The 23475-nt window shown below is 39.4% G+C and overlaps 1 protein-coding gene and 1 long non-coding RNA gene across 5 annotated transcripts in view; one reads left to right on the forward strand and one right to left on the reverse strand.

Moving 5' to 3' along the window:
* thsd7aa (thrombospondin, type I, domain containing 7Aa) overlaps nucleotides 1-23475 on the reverse strand; it is a 185206-nt gene that overhangs the window by 51211 nt on the left and 110520 nt on the right. Inside the window, exon 13 of the mRNA XM_030411820.1 lies at nucleotides 23126-23392. Within this exon, the coding sequence (XP_030267680.1) occupies nucleotides 23126-23392 (267 nt within the window). The remainder of the gene's footprint in view (nucleotides 1-23125; nucleotides 23393-23475) is intronic.
* On the forward strand, nucleotides 11505-15058 carry LOC115578716 (uncharacterized). 4 transcript variants are annotated; one of them, XR_003983516.1, is made up of 5 exons: nucleotides 11602-11666; nucleotides 11939-11997; nucleotides 12869-13000; nucleotides 13096-13188; nucleotides 14322-15058. It is a non-coding gene; the product is annotated as an uncharacterized LOC115578716 (long non-coding RNA). The 4 variants fall into 4 exon arrangements; XR_003983514.1 differs by lacking the exon at nucleotides 11939-11997 and having other exon boundaries at nucleotides 11505-11666; XR_003983515.1 differs by lacking the exons at nucleotides 11602-11666; nucleotides 11939-11997 and adding an exon at nucleotides 12093-12357.

Consider the following 23475-nt stretch of genomic DNA (forward strand, 5'->3'; position numbering starts at 1 on the left):
CACAAGTGTGATGGCTCTGTTGTCAGACCACTTGACAGCACAGATGTTGTGATTCCCCTCCACTCTGATGTCATCGCTTCCTCTCCCCATTTTCTTCAAGCTCTTCTTGTCTTCAAGGTCACAGTTGGGCAGGCACACCTGCCCGGCTGTTCCCCCGTAATGAATTCCCCAATGTTTTCCAGGCAGACAATACTGTTTGCTTATTGTAAGTCGCTTTGGACAAAAGCATCTGCTAAATGCCCTAAATGGAAATGGAAATGGCTTAGCCTATGCTCTCTACTTATCATGCTAAAAGAAATGTGCATCCAATCACCAGCCATTAAGTCACACAATACTGTCTTGACATGACAATACTGCTTGTAATGCTGTCTAATTATCATACTAAAAGGAAAACATGCATACCCCCACTTACATCCACACATCCAAATTCAGGAAAATATTCACCTTTCCCAGAATTTAATTGTCTGTTGATATCCTCTTTGTGGACAAAGTCGTGGTATTTTAGGTCAGTCTGATCAAATTAACTACATTTTTTAGAGATAAACTTTTAAATCAGTCAAATTTGACCAGAACACAACACAAGGGTAGTATGTATACTTTCCATGTATGAAAAAACACTCTGTTTCAGGCAGTGGTGTAGTAGAGGGAATACAACCTGTTTGTTCCCACTGCAACAAGCCTGCTATTTTGACTACCACACTCACCCAACGTTGTAATATTGCAACAAATATATAACAAGCTCTAAATGAAATGTGATGATTCTATTCTACAAAAACTAAATATGTACGTGTTCTAGACATTGTAATAACAACAAAAAAAATATAAAAGACATTTTTCTTACTTGAATCTGATGAATTTAGTCCAATGAAACAAAGCAATGTTGTCCGAAGGAAACCATGAGAGGTTGTGTGAGTTCATGGCCATGAGACGGGACTTATAAACAAATGTACTATCCAATAGCATCGTGAGACTGAACAATAGGACCCAATGACTATGTAAATGTGGTAAAAAACAAGATAAAATATAACAGATTGTTTTTTAGGATGGCTAAAGGTAACGTTGTAATATTACAACAGTGGGTCTTAGAGGGTTAAGGGACAGAGACAGGAGGAGAGGAGAGAGAAAGAGAAAGAAAAGGAACCAGTGAGATGCATGTGGACTCAGGTCCATTATCAGCCCATGACCCAGCTACATACAAAGGCCAGAGTCATTACTCTGATGAAGAAAAAGGTAAGCTATGGTATTACTGTACTTATTGTTACCTATATGCCAGTGGCGGCTGGTGACTGAAAAAATTGGGGAGGACAGGAGGAAAACCAGTCCACGGTGTCATGTTATTTTATACAAGTCAACTAATTAACCCTACTTGCTTCTCTCTGATTTCTCCTAACAGTTTTTTTTCTTTCAGAAATTTGCTTATATTTCCTTTAAAACCGATTCCAATATCGCTGAAAACTCCATATTTCTTGTCCGAGCATGGCTGGCAGTGAAAGCTGTAAAATACATAGTAGTATTTTTTGTTTATGGTTGTATAAATGTGAGAATGAAATTTGGGAACTGTTATTGGACCAACCTGCTCGCAATCTTGTATTCTGGTTGCTGATTGGTAAGGGAGGATGTCCTCCCTTAGCGCATCAAATTACGTGTCTTAGCCAACCATAGATCAGCATGAAAAAATCTCGAATGCATTGAGTCAATGGAAGGAAGCCCTCCGTCCTCCTCTAGCCCCCACCTTCCTGCTCCCTGCTCCTCTCACAGACTGCTCTGTCTCCTCCGTCTGCAGCTGTCACTGTTCAACCATTTTAAGTGGATTTTCTTCCAAAGAAGAAACTTTTTTTAATGATAAAATATATATATAATATTTTATTAATGATACTGAGATTTGGTAATGATTTATTTCAACCAGTTACTCTTTCTTAAAAAAAAAAATTGATCTTCCTCTTGCCTGTCAAAAATAGAGGAGGACCAACCTCCTCTGCCTCTATGGACGAGCCTCCTCTGCTATATGCATTCTTTATTTATCAGCAGTTTTGAGTCAACTGATTTGACATGGGTTAAATGTGTATTAAATGAATTCAGAATCATTACAGAAAAGAGTCTCTCTCTCTCTCTCTCTCTCTCTCTCTCTCTCTCTCTCTCTCTCTCTCTCTCTCTCTGCACAGCTTAGTCAGATTACAGCCATAGTTCGACTATGCTACTCAATCGGACAACTGCAATTATCCGAGTATACATGCCTGTGAGAAAATCGGATTACTGGCCGAAGGCATGTCATACCCCGGTACGCTAGGTGGCTCTGTACCCATTTCAGCTAGTGTTAACGGGGCCACCTCCGGCTGACCTCTTTACGTCGCCAGCTGCCTCGGCATTCAAGAAAGATGGCGTACGAAGAGCGAGACGAAGCTACATCTTTGTACACTTCGTATATGGTGTACATGATAATTACACAAACTAGGGGCACTCTGGCGCTCTTTCTTGCGGTGATTTCAGAGGAAAGACGCCGCCGCCGTCCGTGTACTTCCGGCTCACGGCCCCAGGGAAAAATCTCACGCCTGCGCAGAACGCAAAATCCGATCCGATCCGCTGGAAACGTATACATGCAGGAGTTAATGCGACTTTCAATCTACGTGGTGTAATTCGACTATGAGAAATCCGATCCGGTCCGATTTTAGTCAGACAAAGGTGTATACATGCATCTTAAAAATCCGATCATAGTCAGACTAACGCAGTAATTCGGTTTTCTTGAGTGTCATGTAAACGCACTGTTTGTCTCTCTCCCTCTTAATCATCATAGCCTATACCAAACACTTAATTTATACAGTTACAGATCATCTTAGTTGTAGTTTTTGGTTAGGCAGCAACACAACACACACACACACACACACACACACACACAAATACTTCAGTTACAGTTTTATATATATTAATTTTACAATTACAGCAACACACTGATACAAAGACACACACTGAACAGTTTTGCCTATGTTTATGTTGTGTGTGAGAGAGAGAAGGATAGCCGTCTAATTGCAACGATATATGGCTCAAGCATTTGCAACTTGGGCTTATCCGGGTGACCTAATTAAAATAACGTGTTTTTTTTTTTTTTTGGAGAGTTCTCCCAGTGATAGAATCCCCACTACACCACTGCCAGAGGGCAAACATCAACAGGGAGGACCAAGCAATTACAATCCTACTCACACCGTTCTCTCTGCCATTAGAGAGCCAATCAAAAACTCCTGAATCATAGAATAAGCAAGCAGTAGAACCAACACTGAGTCCACTATCTTTTCAGTTACAGCCAGTTACCATCAAGCAGCCCGATATTGGGAGGAAGGCTTTGAATCACAATGAGACAGGTTTCTCAATGAACAAACACAGACAGACTCACCACTCATGAGTGTTTTGATGTGTTTGATGTCTGTATTTTCCCAGGGGTCCGTTTCACAAAGCAGGTTCAATAAACTCTGAGTCTAACCCTGAACTCTGAGTTGCTGATCTACTCTGAGATAAGAAACCCTGAGTTTTCGGTTCCAGAACAGCTGATTTGAGTTAGTTTTTATCAACTCTGAGTAGTTTAACCTGGAGTTAAGCACGTGCACCACAAGTATAAAAAGACAGCATCAATGGAGCCCTGATTCGACGAGTCACCATGGCAACGGGGAAGAGGAGGGCTACGTTTTTCACCCCACTGGAATTGGAAATATTAATGTGCTCATACGGTAAGTTTGAGCACATTTTTAGAAGAAAGTGTAACACTGCTGCAGCAGCAAAAGAGAGGGAAACGGCGTGGGAGAACATTGGTGCTCAGGTCAATGCGTAAATTTAAATGTAGTCCTTTGCAATCACAATAATATTACAGGGGGAAACTGCTTGAGTGGTAGCCTATTAACTTATTTCATTTAGGTGCAACGCACTTGGCTGCAGCTTAAGATGAAAGATAAAAACATTAGACCTCGGCATAATCTCATGGGGGTACCTCATTTTGATCATGTTTTACATTGTAAAATAAATATTAAGTGGCTGTTTGACTGTACAGTTGTTTTATCCTCAACATAATGCTGTTTTCACACACATAAATGTCTTCTCATCTATATCATGTTCTGTTAAATAATTAAGCCTATTTAAACTAACAGACTTCTACTCAGCCAACAGAAAGAAAGCAGATGCCCGTAAAACGGGTGGTGGCCCAGCACCGCCACCTCTAACGGAGGCAGAGGAGCTGAAAATGATAAAGATGGGTAGTAGCCGTTTCAGGGTGAGGCACACTTTTCTGACCGCTCTGATACAGTTGCCTTGCTCAAGTGCTCTGCATCTCCGACGTTGTATAAAAAACTCCCATTTGCAAAAAAAACGCAGCGCAACACACAATATCTGCTGGGATGTGAGAGCATGACTTCGGCTGGTAATGTTGGAAATGTAAGGACGGATTAGGTTGTGTATGTAAATGATGGACTGTGACTTGAAGCGGTACCGCTCAAAAAGATAATTGTCTGGAAATGCAAGAACATCTATGCGCGGTCTGATAATAATCTCCCGACGAATATTTAATTCTCTGCGCAGTAATGCTGCACCTTCATCCACGGGATCATTATCAAAAGGACATGCCATGGTAGTGAAAATAGTCGCCACCTAATATAACTTTTAATGTAGGCCTACTGACTGATTTTTGCAATGATCAATGAGAACTATACTACGCCAAAAGTCGCCTGCTGACTGAATGAATGAGGAAATCAAATACCGTGTGTGGCTGAAAGAGGGCGGAGACAGAGAGAAACTCAAGGTTCGTTTAGAAAAACCTGGTCCCGACCAGGTTAGTTTCATAGATTATGTTACCATGGTAACTGACCGAGAGCTTAAGTTACCTCTCTCTGTGAAACAGGCTAGAGTTGCCCCTCTTTATCTGGTTTGAGTTACCTCCCTTTGTGAAACGGAAAACTCAGAGTTTCCCTCATTTCAGGGTTAACAGACTCAGAGTTTTCACTAAACCTGCTTTGTGAAACGGACCCCAGGACAAAGATGTATGAAGGTTGGTTTGTGTCTTTATTATTCAATCAAAAAAAAGGTTGCTTCAATCAAAATATATATTTTCAATTAAAACAACCTTTACTTTAATCAAAAAAAACCTTTTCAATCAAAGAAAAAAAGTGTTTGAATGCAAAAATATAGATAGAGACTCAAAAAAATGCATTTGAACACTGTTTTTCTTTGATTGACGTGAAGGTTTTTTGTTTGAAACTAATTTTTTGATTGAAGTAATGTTTTTTTGTGTTTGGGCCATATTATGGGTAGGACATTTGTGTCTAAATATTTTCAATTAAAAAAATCACTTCAATGAAAAAAAAAAAGTTCAATCATAGAAAAAAAGTTTTTGAATGCAAAAAAATATTTGAGACTCACAAAATTGCATTTGAACACTTTTTTTGGATTGAAAATGTTTTCTTTGAAGTAATCTTTTTTGTGTTTGGGCCATATTATGGGTAGGACATTTGTGTCTTAATTATTCAATCCCAAAAAAGTTGCTTCAATCAAAAAAATATTTTCAATCAAAGAAAAAACTCCAATGCAAAAATAAAATTGAAATTGAAAATGTTTGTATGTCTTAAAATAGACTAAATAAACATAATCTAAAGAATTTGTTTTATTTCATTATTTTTTTGGAAGTTTTTGGGGTTCGTTGCCTGTAGGCAACATTGTACCATAATGGTATAGAATGACGCTGCATTTATTATGTAAATTGAGGAAAATATAACAAATAATAACAATAATAATAGATAATAAAATATAAAGATTATGATGAATGGTATGCTTTTGAATATTTTAAATACACTATATTGCCAAAAGTATTTGCTCATCTGCCTTGACTCACATATGAACACGAACAAGTGACATCCCATTCTTAATCCATAGGGTTTAATATGACGTCGGTCCACCCTTTGCAGCTATAACAGCTTCAACTCTTCTGGGAAGGCTTTCCACAAGGTTTAGGAGTGTTTATGGGAATTTTTGACCATTCTTCCAGAAGTGCATTTGTGAAGTCACACTGATGTTGGACGGGAAGGCCTGGCTCTCAGTCTCTGCTCTAATTCATCCCAAAGGTGTTCTATGCAGCTTTCTATGCAACACCTTTGGAAACCCAAAGGTTTGCCATGGAAACCCATTCCATGAAGCTCTCTAAGCACTGTTCTTGAGCTAATTTGAAGTCCACATGAAGTTTGGAGGTCTGTAGATTGACTCTGCAGAAAGTTGGCGACCTCTGCACACTATACGCCTCAGCATCCACTGACCCCGCTCCGTCATTTTCCATGGCCTACCACAATGGCCTACCTCAGTGGTAGGCCATTTTCCGTGGCCTACCACTGAGTTGCTGTTGTTCCCAACCACTTCGACTTTGTTATAATACCACTGACTGTTGACTGTGGAATATTTAGTGAGAATTATGTCTTTTTTTTTTGTTTAAGCTTAATGCCTGTCAAAGATACAAACATATATTCCAGTTCCTTCCAAAACAAATAAGTATGACAACATTCAAAAAAAAGATGACAGATATTTTCCTCCTCCTGTTCACAGAATGTACAGTTGACATTAACATCTTTATATCTTGAGATGGCCTGATTGACAGGATAAATTGAATGTATAATCTTAAAAGAAACTTCCTTTATCTTGTTTGTGACACAGTATCTGCTACTTGAAGTCCACACCGAGTTCCAGTTTATACCTATAAATTTTGAGTTCCAGAGTAGTTTAGCTGATGGGGTTGTAATTTCTTGGCAAATGTTCCTTATATGTTTATTGGTGCATTTTTTTGTCTGTTAAATTTATGCTGTCTAACATTAAATTTGCCTCAAAGTGTACATTTAGCTGTAGTCTACTATCTCCTCGCAATAACAACAACAGTTCCGCAGGTATAGCGTCAAATATTATGGCAAATTCTTTAGGTGTAATAGGAATTGCATATTTTTTTAAAAACTCAGTGTAGTTGTATAAATGTCCATTTTCATTCAATAACTGTGTCACAAACAATATATTTTGGTCAAACCATCTCTTGACAAACAAAGATTTGTTCTTATATCAAATATTTTGATTATTCCAGATCAAACACTTGTGTGGTGAAAAATTGTGCTTGTAGACTAACATCCAAGAAAGTAAGGCTTGTTTGTGAAAACTTGCCAGATTGACAGGAAGTTTATCAACACTGTAATAACAATTTAAAACAAATTCAATCCCCCCGATTTTTTTGAAAATAAGTTCTGGTATAATATACCATAATTTACTTTTTCCCTGCAAATATCACTTCAACCAGTTTATTTTAAAAATTGTGTTAGATGAATTAAAGTCCAATGCATTTAAACCCCCTTGACAGTATGAGTTGCACAGCACTGTTCGTTTTAATTGGTGGGGCTTATTTTTCCATATAAAGTTGAAGATTTTCGTGTCAATCTGTTTAACTTTTTTTGGTGGAACATCCAATACCATAGCTGTATAGACCAGCCGAGACAACCCTTCACTTTTAGATAACAAGATTCGTCCACTGATTGACAAATCTCTTAATAGCCACATATCATACTTTTTAAAAAAAAATTTCAATCAGTGGATTACAATTCAAGTCAACCCTTTTTTCTTGATTCTTGCATATCTTAATGCCCAGATATGATATAACATCTTTAACACAAATACCTTCTATTTCCGTTATTCGGTTATTCGGTCTGTCTTTTAAAGCAAAAAGCTCACACTTCTTAATATTAATCTTCAAACCTGACACCAGAGAGAATGCGTCGAGACAGTCAATTGTCTTATTTACCTCCTTTTCATTTTTTAAAAAAATAGTATCATCTGCTAATTGACATTTCAATTGACTTTCTGAAAGTTGAATGCCTCTAAAATAATCTTTATTAATGTGAAGTGCCATAGTTTGCATGATTAGTAGAAATAAAAAGGGTGCAATAGGGTCCCCTTGTTTAATCCCGCTCTCTATATTGAAGCTACGGGTGGTTCCATTTAACAACTTCACTGAACTGCTGCACCTTTTATATAATGTCTGAATTGCAGATTTAAAATAAGAGCCAAAACCAAAAAAGTCCAAGGTATTAAACAAGAAAGAATGTTCTATGGTATCAAAGGCTTTATAGTAATCTATGAATAGTATAAGGCTGTTGTCATCAATAACTTCATGGTAGTCAATTAAATCCAGAATTAGACGAACATTGTTACTTATATGTCTACCACTCATAAATCCAGACTGGCAGTCATCAATAATTGTTTGAAGACAAGGTTTAAGCCTTTGAGCAAAAATAAGTGATAATAACTTAATATAATTATTAATTAAAGTAATTGGCCTCCAATTTTCAATACACACTGGATATTTCCCAGGTTTGGGGATTAATGTAATGAGGCCTTGAGACATAGATGGTGGTAATCTTCCCATAGACAAAGCTTCCTTGTAAACACTGAGCAAAAATTCTGAAATCTCTTCTCTGAAAATTTTATAAAACTCACTAGTTAAACCATCGTTCCCAGGGGACTTATTATCCTTTAAGTTAGAAATACATAGATTGATTTCTTCTTGAGTAATATCCTGATCACACACACACTTTTCTGTTCTTCATCTATTCGTTTTACATCCCCATCTATAGAACTGAAAAATGAGAACGAGTCACATAAATTAACTTTTTTTTTGTACAGGTTTTCATAAAAATTCTTAACAAAATTAGATATTTCCCTGGCGTTGTCTGTAATCTGGCCATTGATATTTAATTTAATTATTGAGGAGGTTCCTCCATTTCTTTTTTCCAAATTGAAAACATATTTTGTGTTCTTTTCACCTTCCTCCATCCATTTTCTTCTAGATCTCACAAAGGCCCCCCTTGCTTTATCTTCATAGATCTGATCTAGTTGTAATTGTAATGTAATCAACTTTTCTCTATCTTGTTGATTTGTATCTGGATTTTCACATATCATAATTATCATTTTTGTTATATTATCCTCCATCATCCGCTTGTCTTTTGCCATTTCTTTCCCTCTATGGGTTGCTAATCTTCTAATTTGATACTTCAAAAATTCCCATTGCTCTCCAAAGGAGTTCAGTGCTTTAGCCTTTCTCCAGTTTTCATTAATAGTTAACTTTGCAATGCTTAGAAATGTTTTATCTTCTAAGAGAGTGTTATTTAATTTCCAATAACCTGTTCGAATCCGTTTATCCTGATCTTTTGTTATCAAAATTAACTGAGATCAGTGTTATTTGTACCATAAATATTACTCAATACAAAAATGGTGTCCATAAATTTCACAGCCAGAACAATCCACCTTCCAAACACATGAATTTTATTTTTCAAAACTTTACCTTTAAACTTCCCTTTTAGAATGGCTACACCTGCTGAATTGTTGCTGCCATAAGACATCCAGATGTCCTCTGCCCATTGCTGCTTCCAAAATTTATAATCAGTCACTAAAGCATGGGTCTCTTGTAACAAATAAAAATCAGCTTTAAATTTTTTACAGAAAAGAAAGACAGCTTTCCTCTGTGTTGCTCACACACACACATTCCGAGAGAGAAATAAAGAAAAAGAAAAAAGACAGACATTTCTTTTTTTCTTAACACCTACTTTAACGGCCTACTTTAATGTTATACCTGATAATTTATGACAAGTCTTCTCTTACTTGCTGTCATCCATCATATCGCAGTTCCTTCCCATCGATTATGGCTTTTGCCCCCCTGAAGAAAGCCTTCTTTCCCTCTTTGCCTGCTGTCTCAATGTGGGACAGTGCCAAATGTGCCACAGTTTGTTTCTAGTCTCTTTGTCCCTCGATGTCAAGTCCTCTCCGAATCGGATTTTCCTGGATGTGAGATAGTCCGCGTTCTTGGTGCTTTTCCAAACCATCTCTCTGGTTGCTCTAGAAGTAAAACATGTGATGACTGGTCGTACTTTATCTTCAGTTCTTCTTCCCACCCTGTGGCTGATGTCTATGTGGAGATGAAGAAGATACCCAAGCTCTGGAGCAATTGCCCGGCAGATGTCCATCACCCGCTGCTTGACGTCTTCTCTCTATTGTTCTGGAAGTCCGTAGAGTCTTAAGTTCCAGCGCCTGTGGTAACATTCAGCATCGTTCACCTCGTCCTCCAACTCAGAGATCCTTTTGTCGTGGTCAGTAGTTATCTTCCTCACAGTGGTTACATCTCTTTTCATATCCTGAATTTCTTTGAAGAGAAACTCTGCGTTTTCCTTCAAGGCGTCGATACTTGCTGCGTTGTGTTGAATCAACTTCTCCAGGCCTTCTGCTTTCTTTTCCAGACCATCAGCTCTTTCATCTTTTTTTTTTCAGCAGCTTTATGATCGTGTCCTGTACCTCAGCCAGAGTTGGTTCAGATCTCACTTTCTTCGATTCAGGAGTGTTCAGCATGGAGTCAGGTAACGGCACACATTCAGGGTTTTGAGGGCGTGCATATAAATGTAAATCCACCCACATAGCAAGCGGGTCCGGGCCAGATCCGGCATCAAGCCGGCACCTCTGGCCTACATCTGGCATGGCAAATAGTATGTTAGCCAGATTTGGGCCAGGTCTGGCAGTGATGGCACCGTTTATGATATGGCATGCCAAATGTGGGCCAATCGTGGTTAGGTGTATGTGGCCCAGATCTGTAACAGACAGGTCTGGGCCAGGTTTGGCAGTGATGGCACTGTTTATGAAATGGCATGCCAAATGTGGGCCAATTGTGGTCAGGTGTATGTGGCCCAGATTTGTAACAGACAGGTCTGGGCCAGATCTGGCATCAAGCCGGCACTTTTGGTCTATTTCTGACCTGGTAAATAGTATGTTAGCCAGATGTGGGCCAGGTCTGGCAATGATGGCAATGTTTATGTAATGGCATGCCAAATGTGGGCCAATTGTGGTTAGGTGTATGTGGCCCAGATCTGTAACAGACAGGTCTGGGCCAGATCTGGCATCAAGCCGGCACTTTTGGCCTATTTCTGACCTGGTAAATAGAATGTTAGCCAGATGTGGGCCAGGTCTGGCAATGATGGCACCGTTTATGTAATGGCATGCCAAATGTGGGCTATTTGTGGTTAGTTGTATGTGGCCCAGATATGTACCCTGCTGAAAAAAGTCAGACAAACCATTAGGCATATTCTATTGGTTTCTAATGGTTCCTGGTGGTTTCTAATGGTTTCTAATGGCTACTTATGTTGTCCTAATGGTTTGGTTTGTTTTTCTAAGGTTCTAATATCTCCTACACAAATCTACAGGACTTCAACGGTCCCTACTAACGTTTCCTACGGGAGTCTAATGGTTCCTACAGGAGTCTTCTATAGGAGTCTTAATGGTTCCCACATAAGTCTTATTGGTTCCTACAGGCGTTTCTATACACTGAAACAAGTCAATCTAAAAATAAATAATTGTAACATAATTAATCCTGTGATAATAACAATACAAAACAAAGTTTGTCTCTAGACATGAATATATCAAGTTGTGAATTATTCTACATTTGTTCAAAACACAAGTAGTTTTGATTGTTTTCCCTAACAAGCTGTATGTAAGCGGATCAACAAATCTTCTACACTTTGTATTTACTCCGACTGCCCTCCCCCCCCTGTGGTGCATTCTGGGTATTCGCGCCAAACGCCTGAGCAAAGACAGAAGGAGAAATTTGAAAAATGGGAGACTGAACTGTTAAGGTAAGAATTTAGTTAATGTTATTGATATAGTTGGTTACTTACTACAATCTTTCAGGTTGTACATTGTTGTAGAAATAAGTAAAATAACTGGAGGCACTTGATGTAATTTGTAATTAACAACAGTGGCCTCAACAGACTTCTGTGTAACTTGAAACAAATGTTAGCAAGTTTTAAAATACTTGCTTCAAATGTAATTTGAACCTGACGTTTGCAAGTGACTATAATTTAAAGTAAGCATGGATGTGTTTTTTCTTTCACATTACGTTAATCAGACAGCGCTGGGTGCCGGTTTATGGCTGCATGCAGAACCAGAGTGATAGAGTAAACTAACGTTAGTATGCATTTCTATCTATGGCACTGTGCAGAATCCCTCTCTATCGGCTAACACCGGGGGGGGGTAGCCGTTAGCCAGGGGTGTTCGCGACACACGGCGCCCCTCGGTAACTCCTCACTAACGGCTAACCGTTAATGGCTAACACCGTTAGCGAGGCAGTAGCCGTTAGCGAGGGGCGCCTGGTGCCGCGAACACCCCTCGCTAACGGCTAACACCCCGGTGTACGGGGCTACCCCTCGCTAACGGGGTTAGCCGTTAGCTAACCCCGTTAGCGAGGAGTGTTAGCTGTAAGTCGGCCGTGTGTGTTTGGGTTTGTGTGGCCGGTTTTTGGTCGCAGCGGTGGCTGCTAACTAGCAGGTAACTTAGCCTACATCTAGGTTGTTAAGTTAGGTCTGCTTGTTAGCCATGAACCGCAGCAGAGGGCAGAGCGCAGAGCGAGCCACGCTGCAGGTGATACACCGCGCCGAGTTCTCAAATAGAGAGCCCACTGTACAGGGGGCAGAGTGAGATGCGTGCTGCATAGACGATCTCTTTAGTGGTCAGTTACTATGTCATTGTGTGCTTATCAGATGATTTATCGTGTCAAGCACACTGGTGAAGGTATGCAAAAACAATTGTTGTGGGGAAAGTGGACACATGTTAGATTATTTCAGTTTATGGACCAGACAAAAAGTAATTTTTGGGGGCAGAGATTCTGGTCTTTCACTGAAAAAAAAGTCGTGACAGCCCAGTCTAAAATGCAGCAAATGATGAGGCTGTCAGAATAAAATGCATGACTCTGTTCTGTTTTTGTTGCTCTGTGTCTCTGTTGTTCTTTTTTTCTGTATCTCAAGATGTTTCTCCATCTCACTTCTGACCTCTTTTGCAGATCAAGGATGAATTATGGAGGATCACACTAAAGCCACTACAGTTCACATTACTGGGGAAGTTGGACCAATACACACCCAGGCTGTTGAGCCTCTAAGCTGTTGGGAAGAAACTTGATGAGACCTGTGACATGGTAAATGAGGCATGTACTTATTGCAGTTAAATAGTTAGTTATATATTAGCATTCTGATGTTTGTACTTAGCATGATCTCCTTTCTTTTTTTATAGCACAACAGCATTGAGTCCAGAAGAGAGGATGTGATCAGAGGCCTCATTCTCTATCTTGGTGAAAAACAAGAGGAGCTAATCAAGGCCTACAAGGTAAAGAAAACTGTTTCAAAGCCCAGCCTGTTTGAGATGAGGTTGTGCAATCCAGAATAGCTGATGGCTCAGTGGTATTTTAATTATTTTTTTCTTTTTTTTTAAAGAGTGCCTATGTAGAAATGGATGGAATGTTATGATTTTAGCATCTAATTATTAATGATTTAGTAAAAGTTGGAAAATCATCAGATGTGGATGTTATCCTGCACGGAGAGCAGGCTGCTGCTAGCACTGCTAACGGTAGCCACACAGCATGTCAGTGGTCAGAGAAGATTGACACATTTCATTAACATAGTTCAGTTCATTAATGTGTGCCACTAAGTGCCAACTATATCAGCATTTGGTTGTTGAACAGTGGGATCAATGGTATCTATCAAACAGCTCCTCATTTAAAAACGGAGTTCAGTTGTGTTCAGTGATGATGGACAGGCTGCTGCTGCCGAGCTAAATGCCATCCCAATGTCTGACAATGCATGAAACATGACGTATAGCAACAGCAAAAATATTAACAGTAATGATAGCAATAATAATTATTTGGGGGGGTGCAGCTGTTATTTTCTTCTCTGAGGGGGGATGTTGTAGAAATTTGTTTGGCAAGATCTGCAAGCAGGCTGATGTGAATGTGTGTGTGATGTGGGTACTGAATGTGGTTATGCATTGCTCCAGTCGAGCACTTATACCGGTATGCCAGTTTACTCTGACACAGGCTACATCCTTATTTTCATTTTCTATGTCGAGATACTGCCGGACTCGCTGCCACCTTTTACACTAGATTACACTATTTCTGGTGACGACAAGCGATGTTTGAAACATTTACATGACCAGTCGTTTAATCAGGAACATCCCTAGTGCTTTATATGTGTATTCTAACAACTTAAATTGCAGCAATGTGATTGCAATCGTCATCACAAAATTTAAATAAAGTAAAAAAACTGTTAAATAGTTTCATGAATTTCTTTTCCATTCAATGCATGGGGGGGGGGCATGTTAATGGCCAAACACACTGATGGCTGTTGGGATGTAGTGCCAATCATATTTATTGGCTAGTCATCAGATGTGTCACTTGTGAACTGTACTGTGATATTCATTAATTTGTGTGTTTGTATGTGTATGTCTGACTTCTGATGCCACAGACCAAGAAATCGAGACCAGGATTACAAAATGGTTGCAGAAAGCACCTGATGGGAACAGCGGAGGAAGTGAGTAAATGAGAATGATGGACAGTGAGAGAAGCTCTCATGCGTAATGCATTTTAGACTTTTGATCTGAACTCTCTTCACCTTTTGTAAGGTGCTACTGCTGGTGGAACACATGGAGACGTGATGTTTCTATGCATGGTGTGAAAGTCTATGCCAAGTTGTTTTGTCTAAAATGTTCAGTGTTGGTTTTTAAACTGAAGATATGGCAGTGAATGTTAAATTCGTAATAATGTTCCGTAGACTCTTGACATGTTGTGTTTGCTGACAGATATGTTGTAAGTATATGTTAAGGTATTATGCAACATTCCGCTGCATTGTATGTTTTTGAACAGTCTATGCTAGTGGCTCTCAACTGATGGGTCAGGACCCAAGTGGGTCGTACATGTGAATGGAAAAATCTCAGAGTTTTATTTTGAAGTCTATAATTTCTGATACTATGCTTTTATTATAAAGGATGTGTGTTTACCATGAATGCAGCATGGCTGCAGTCATATACTGCCAGCTATACAACTTTTCAGTGTTAAAATGTTGCCGCTTTTTGAATTGTGAAAAAAGTACTGAATGTTCCGATGCATATTGCACTTATCTGATAACACTTTGCATTGATTATTCAATATTGGAAATGTATTTTGGAAATTAGCTGTGAAAATAAAGTCATTTGTATAATTGTACCTCTGTTGTTTTTTAATCCGGGCCAGATGCAGCATGGATTAGACTGACGTCTGGCCCAGCTCTGGTCCACATGGGGCACTTGCACTTGGCTGACATACTGCAAAGAATGACGCCCCCCCAGTGGCCCAGATCTGGTTAGCCAGAGCTGGCTCACACATAGGCCAGCTCTGGGCCAGTTGAGGTACTTGCACTTGGGTGACATACTGCAAAGAATGACGGCCCCCCAGTGGCCCAGATCTGGTTAGCCAGAGCTGGCTCACACATGGGCCAGCTCTGGACCAACTGAGGCACTTGCATTCGGGTGACATACCGCAAAGAATGACGGCCCCCCAGTGGCTCGGATCTGGTTTGCCAGAGCTGGCTTACACATGGGCCAGCTCTGGACCAACTGAGGCACTTGCATTCGGGTGACATACCGCAAAGAATGACGGCCCCCCAGTGGTCCGGATCTGGTTTGCCAGAGCTGGCTTACACATGGGCCAGCTCTGGACCAACTGAGGCACTTGCATTCGGGTGACATACCGCAAAGAATGACGGCCCCCCAGTGGCCCAGATCTGGTTTGCCAGAGCTGGCTTACACATGGGCCAGCTCTGGACCAACTAAGGCACTTGCATTCGGGTGACATACCGCAAAGAATGACGGCCCCCCAGTGGCCCGGATCTGATTTGCCAGAGCTGGCTTACACATGGGCCAGCTCTGGACCAACTGAGGCACTTGCATTCGGGTGACATACCGCAAAGAATGACGGCCCCCCAGTGGCCCAGATCTGGTTTGCCAGAGCTGGCTTACACATGGGCCAGTTCTGGACCAACTGTGTGTGTTTGCAGTTGGCCCAGAGCTGGCCCATGTGTGAGCCAGCTCTGGCAAACCATATCCGGGCCACTGGGGGGCCGTCATTCTTTGCGGTATGTCGGCCGAGTGCAAGTGCCTTATGTGGGCCAGAGCTGGGCCAGACCAATTTTGCTATGTGGGCATATGACTGACTTCCATCTCTGCCCCAACCGTAAAAGTATTACTACTTAGTTTAGTGAAGAGGTTTCTGTCCACCTTGACTGTGCGAAATCTTCCTCTATCTTTTACTCTTCTCCCAGCCATGATGGTGGCTCTCGGCGTCCCAGGTGTTGTCACTCAGCAAGTTAATTAACGCTGGCAGAGAGATTTTCTTTCTTTTTTCTTCTTCCCTTCCCTCTCCTTTTGGATGCTTGCCTTCGCTAAAAATTGAGATTATCTGTCTCCAACTCTCAGATTAAATCTTGATGTTGCTTAGAGATGAAGCTTATAGTTGGTATAACCTACAAATCAATCTTTAGGTGTTAAAAATTCGGAGCTCTCTCAGTCGCGTGCCTCCATGACTGCGCTGCGTCGAGGCCATTTGACCAAACCCAGTAGTCCCAGCCGCCTGAGAACTGCCGTCACTCGCTGCCGCAGACAGCGAGCAGAGCACAGGTATCACTACATGAAAGTGGGATTTTCGTCCCCGTAAATGCCCGGAAATCTCCCTAATTTTCGGCAGTTAACGACAATTTACAGCCTGTGAACGTCGCGTTCGTCTGTGCCACATATTGACGGAAACTAACCATGACGTATGTGGAGATCGCGGAGGTGCGAATGGCTCCAATTAGCATATGAATGACAGCGAAACCACACCTGGCCAGAGGATGTATGGCCTGGCTTGAATGTCCTCAGTCAGTATTGGATGAAACCACTACTTTTAAACAAGAAAATTCACTCGTGATCTGTCACTATTGGTCACCCTGGGTCATTATAAATGTATATGTACATATACACACAAACATAACTTGTTAACTTGAGAGAAAAAATAAATAAATAATTTTGTGTACCTTTTTTACATAACATTGGCCATTGCTAATGACATACACAGTAATTCATCTAGCATACTTTCATTAAATAAATCAGTTCAAGCTCAGATTTAAGGGTCTATAATCATACTGAGCCTGATCTATTTATACCAGAGATTTTCCTAAAATTAAGTTATTACCTTTTAGAAAAAGGTCACCTGGGGTAAAACTCCCCCTGCTACCCTGATTTGCATTTGTATAGCTCACAGCATTTTCATTTACATGTCAAAGCCTCCCATGGAATCAGGGGGAGGGGGGTCATGGGGGGACAACTGCCAAGCAAGGCCCGCGTCAATTTTCTGCAATTCACGGCAGTTTTCAGTTGCCTGCAAATTGCCGTGTGCAGTCGTAAACCTGAACTTCCACAACAATCTACAGTGCCATTTACTGATGAAAATCCCACTTTTCATGCAGTATATGAAACGGCTATTTAACTAGTTAATAATGTGGAATCTTGTCTGTAAATAAATAAACTATGTCTTGCTTTGTGGCATGTCAGCTAATATTAAGCAAGCCAGGTAAAGTTAATGGTAACTGACAGTTTTCTAGAGACACCCACTGATTTTGACATTATTCAACATGATCATTATTCTTTTTGTGAGGAATGCCAAAAAGGAAGAGGTAGCAGAAGATTGACTTCTTTTTCAAGTCAAGTTGTCATGTACGTGGAGTTATGTGACAGGAGGGAAACAGAAAGCTAGCATTCAATCTAATGCACTAATTCAAGTTTATAATAGTACATTCATATTCTTGCATTAATGCCATGTAGGTGTTCATTTACGTAACTTAAAGCTATTTGCTGGAGCTTAAAACCTTCTTTTCAATGAAGAAACTAGAAAAGAATATAAATGAAGACAATGAAATGCAATGAAACTATTAAAATCTTAAATAATAAGAGGAATTAAATAATATAAAGTACAGTAAAGGCTAGGATGAAAGATTAGTTAAAACAGATTAGAACAACAAAATATATGTAAAATAATTAATAAAAAGCAGATAAAAGAACAACAAAAGAAAGGAATGTTTCCTAATCAAAATCAAGGCTGTAGAGGTTTGTTCTGAGTTTACATCAAATAGGCTATTTCAACACTTCCATGTTCAGGATTATTAACGTTGAGTTCTTTATATAGGATGTTTATGAGGAAGGGAAGTCCAGGAGTCAGGACAAAGGAGAGCTAAGGAATAAGGAATAGTTCACACAAAATGCCTGGTTGTCTCTCACTAGTCTGTGGGCCAGTATTGGTTTAGTAATTTCATAATCCTTCCTCCCTGAGTTCAAGCAGCAGAGATTATGTGACAATGAGCAAATACTACTTATGGAGTTTTGGGCAAACTAAATAGAGTAGTCTTACATGTCACTGTTTCTAACAGGGCGTTTTTCTTGGCTGCATTAAAAAAGGACAAAAATTGAGAGTATACCCACTTCTCCAGGGACCACTACACCACTGGAAAACAGTATTAAAATGATTGGTGTCATGTTATTAGCCTACTCTGTTTGATATTTCAATTAAACATAAAGCTTGTTAACTTAGTTCACGTTGACTAATTTGTGTGATGGTGTTAGATATCTAATGCCGTCATATTGTCAGGCAGGCTAGCAGGGTGCGCTAACGGCTAGCTGATAACGTTAGCCGATGGCCCTGCACACTGAATAAATTGTTTATTTCGCTTAAGTACAGAGGCTTGCTATGTGCTAGTGCTATGTTATGTTATAATAAGTAACGTCATTAGTGGTCAAACAACAGTCCACAGGCCAACTGTTGCCCGCAGCGCTGCCTGTTTAGCAGCAACAGGTCATGCAGAGCTCTTCTCACACAGCCCACAGGATTACAGCTAATTGACTATCCCGCTCTCTCTCTCGCTCACGGGTAGTGGTCTCCCCACCATCATACATACAGGCAGTAAACGCTCACAGACGCAGAGGCAGATGCTTTCATTTTGAGAGCGGGACATACATATGCCGTCCCGTACGGAACGAAATCGTTATGATGAAAATACGGAACGTCCCCGTGGATGTATTATATCCACTGACGGTATGACAATATGACGGTGTTAGATATCTAACACCATCACACAAATTAGTCAACATGAACTAAGTTAGCAAGCTTTATGTTTAATCGAAATATCAAACAGAGTAGGCTAATAACATGACACCAATCATTTTAATACTGTTTTATTTACTTACCAACAACTCCACCACTGCTCCCTGGCTTGCTGGCGACCATGACTTGCTTGTCAGAAAGACGTAGTTGGTGTAGACACTTGTCACTCAAACATGTCAGACCAATGGGGAAGCACCCGCCCACTGCGGGATGTTTGTGTCAAAATAATTCAATCAAAAAAAAAAAAACGACTTCAAAACGTTTTTCACTTCATTCAAAAAAAAATTCACTTCAAATCGCAAAATATATTTTCAATAAAAAACAACAACACTTCAAATGATTTTTTTTTTTTTTTTTGGGGGTGGGGGTTAATTTTATTTTTGCATTTGAGTTTTTTCTTTGATTGAAAATATTTTTTTGGATTGAAGCAACTTTTTTGGGATTGAATAATTAAGACACAAATGTCCTAACACAAAAAAGTACAGAAGCCCTAAACGGCCATGCATTCATACTTCCTCCGTTTTCCCGTGATAACGAGATAATTTCCTCCGTTTTCCCGAGATAACGAGATAATAAGGTGTGTGTGTGTATCTGTGTGTGTGAATGAGTTACAGTGTAACGACTGTAAATTACCTTTAATGTGAATTGTTAATAAGAACATCTTGTTTTCATTTAGTTAACTGATATTCTTTGAAGCTAGGTTATTATTTCATTACAGTAATTATATTAGACACTAAATGCGGGACTTTTATTTTGAAAGCGTCTCGCTGTGAACCTAGAAACATCTGCGTTCCTGTGAATCGTGTGTGTGCGTGTTTGAAGTGTGCCTGCATGATTTTTGCTGAACGTGATGAAATGATTTACTGTGCACCTGGCTGATAAAGGGTACAAGCTCTTACGGTTTGTCCGAAGTTGTGTTATCTCGGGGAAACAAAGTTTCGTTATCACAAGAAAACTATCCCGTTATTTCGAGAAAACGGAGGAAATTAACTCGTTATCTCGGGAAAACAAAGTTCCGTTATCACGAGATCTCGAGAAAATTATCCCGTTATCTCAGGAAAACAGAGGAAATTAACTCGTTATCACGGGAAAACGGAGGAAATAAAATATATGAATGCATGGCCGTTTAGGGCTTCCGTAAAAAAGATTACTTCAATCAAAGAAAACATTTTCAATCCAAAAAAAAGATTTCAAATGCAATTTTTTGAGTCTCAAATATTTTTTTGCATTCCAAAACTTTTTTCTATGATTGAATTTTTTTTTTTTTGATTGAAGTGAATTTTTTTATTGAAAATATTTTTTTTTGTTTGAAGCAACTTCTTTTTGATTGAATTATAAAGACACAAATGTCCTACCCATAATATGGCCCAAACAAAAAACAACATTACTTCAATCAAAAAAGTTGCTTCAAACAAAAAACCTTCACTTCTATCAAAGAAAACATTTTCAATCAAAGAAAAACAGTGTTCAAATGCATTTTTTTTGAGTCTCAACTATATTTTTGCATTCAAACACTTTTTTTCTTTGATTGAAAAGGGTTTTTTTGATTAAAGTGAAGGTTTTTTTATCGAAAATATATATTTTGATTGAAGCAACCTTTTTTTTTGATTGAATAATAAAGACACAAATCTACCTTCATAAAGATGCAGAATACAACAGCACTTCGAATTCTTAATACCCTTTTCTCCCTTTACTGGAATATACTGGGGAATGTTAATACAGTTCACTGCAAAGAGGCCTGACAGATTTGGACTGCTGGCAGCAAACAGATGCCCAGATCTGTCTGACAGATTGTAGAATCTGCACAGGAGATGTGATAAAAAGACACATTGATAAGAGACCCTCAGCTGGAGCAATTATGATCAGCCTGTAAGGTTGATTGATCCTAAGTATTTGTACAGGATGACTTGTTCATCAGTCATTGCTTACTTTGCTTATTCCAGCAAGTTAATGTTCGCTTGAATAATTCTCTACTGCAATAAAGCCTAAAATAAGATAACAGTGGGGTGAATAGGTGGTTTCCTACCTTGACCCATTTCAGGGTCTGTCTCATTTGAATTCCACATTTGAAGATGCATTAAATCTTCATAGCTGTACTAAAATAGGTTGTTTGTTAGTGCCTTCCAAAACAGCCCATATGAGCCCTACAAAAAAGATACATATGATAAGGTTTTTTTTAGGATGAACAGAGATCTTGTCTGGGTTAAAAGTATGTGCATCTTATGTATAACTGTTGCTTAGCGAGTTTACTAATGAGAAGAAAGCTGATTACAGTCTAATGCTATCTTTTTTCTATCTGTAGTGCTGTGTCAGCACTATTTACAGCGGCTACCTAGCTACTCAGTGCGAGACCGAAGAAAAACATGACTTGTTCATATACAAAAATTCACAGTCAACTCTTTAGAAGGGTGACCCAACCTATTCATACCCTGATAATTTTGTATTTGTTAACAACTAATCCATGTTTAATTCAGCAAGAGAAGAGCTAGTTAGCTTTCTGCAGCAGGTGGACAAAAGAGTCCTGCTGTCTGTTTAGCTAACAGAGCTAACGTTATAAAAAATGTTACTTTTTCAAGTTCTATTTTCAATTTTAATGGCCTTTGGCAAACCTGCGTACAAGTTCATTATTGCTAACTACTGGACTGTGGAGAGTGTAGCAGTAGGCTACATTGGCAGGGTTCTCTCTGTTGTTCCTGATACTCGGTTTATTGGAAAAATAATCATGTAGTTTCCATGATGTATTTCCAGTGTTTCCACATTTATTTTTATACATTCCCAAAGTGCGTCGTATAGGAGGTGTCAATGTGTCTGTCAGCAGCAGAGGGTCTCTAAGTACATTACGTACATATGAGGTTTGATAAACCAGTCTTTTAAACTCATCAGAAAATGTAAATCTGCAGTGGCAAAAATCTAATGTCAGCTTTGGAGTGTTAGTGCTGTAACTCTGTTGAAGAAACACTCTGTCATCCTGCCAGCTTGGGAAAGCTACATTGCGACTGCAAACACTGGGGGTTGTATTTACAGCAATATAGGGGCACACATTTTTCCGAGCATGGGGGTTGACCTATCCCCATCGGAATTTATGCCTATGTGATGTGTGACCCCTATCACCCACTAAGTAACCATTTATATCCACTGGGTGTTTGCCAGAGTACAGTTAGCTTTTTTTTTTTTTTTTAAAACCCTGTTAAAAGGGCTTTTTTTTTCTCCATCAACATGGCAAGTTTTTCCTCACTCGAATCGAGGTTCTAAGGACAGTGGATGTCGTTCACTGTACAGATTGTAAAGCCCATTGCGGCAATATGGTTGCAATTTTGGGCCGTATAAATCAATTAAAGTGAATTGACTCGATTTGATTTAGTTATGTATTCCTCCAATTATTGATGTTATTATATATACTTTTTTCTAAAAATAAAAATAATTTGCATCACCAGCTTATTGTATTATGCTAATTTACTTCAATTTGATAACATTTCAATGACAAAATAACCTCAATTTATGATGATCTTTTATGAATCCTGTCCAAAATAATTGTTCATTTCTCTGAGGGAATCTAGCAGCTGCCTTTGATTGACAGCTGTCCTGTGACTTGGTGCCCCTTGCACAGTAAGGCCGGCCTCGAGAATGAACAGAACAATTGGCTCATGTGGAATACCTACCGTTTTTTTAATTTAGTTTTTTATGGGAATCTTGTCTATTCTCTGGAGTGTTTGATTCAACTGAAATTAATTTTCAATTTTCAAGAGGAAAATGTTTCATTTGTTCTTCAAAAAGTCACATAATCTCACTTGAAACAGGAAAAGTGGGTTAGACAAAGTGATATTCACCAGGTGTTGGCATTCAGATGGTCAATGATCCCTGCTATTTCCATTTTGCCTCTATATGCAATACATGTAGGTGTTTATTTCAAGCATTTATGATGGAAAAATTATATTCAATGAAACAGGATTTCCTTAGTTTTTGGTTTAAATTTACCAATGGACGTTAATTAACTGTCAGCATTTTGAGGTAAACTTCCTGATCTTAAATCAGTGTTTTGGATTACTGTAGCTGTTTCTAAAACATAAGAAAAGATGGTGGGTCACTTAAAAATAGGAATCTCACCATGGCTATTACAGCGAGAGGTCTCCACTATGCGGTTGTCCTGGTCATAGCATACCGTGGCCTGGTAACGATAACCTTGGCCACACTCCTTGATGTCACCTTGGACCCTCATGCCCAGTTGACCTTCCATGCGGCCACCCTCAGGGAGAACACAGTCAGACCAGTTGCCCAGAGGCTGGGCGTTGTATTTGTTACATGGGCAATACTGCGTCTCACTCAAGGGATACACCTGGTTGTTTTTACACTGGTCCCGCTTTTTGCTCTTCCCTGAAAAAAAAACAAACATATTAAATGTAATTGATAAAAATTTAGCCGTATCATGGAACCCTCAGCTGATACACTGAGGCTGC

This window comes from Sparus aurata, chromosome 3 (assembly GCF_900880675.1).
Source record: "Sparus aurata chromosome 3, fSpaAur1.1, whole genome shotgun sequence".
Classification (NCBI taxonomy): Eukaryota; Metazoa; Chordata; class Actinopteri; order Spariformes; family Sparidae; genus Sparus; species Sparus aurata.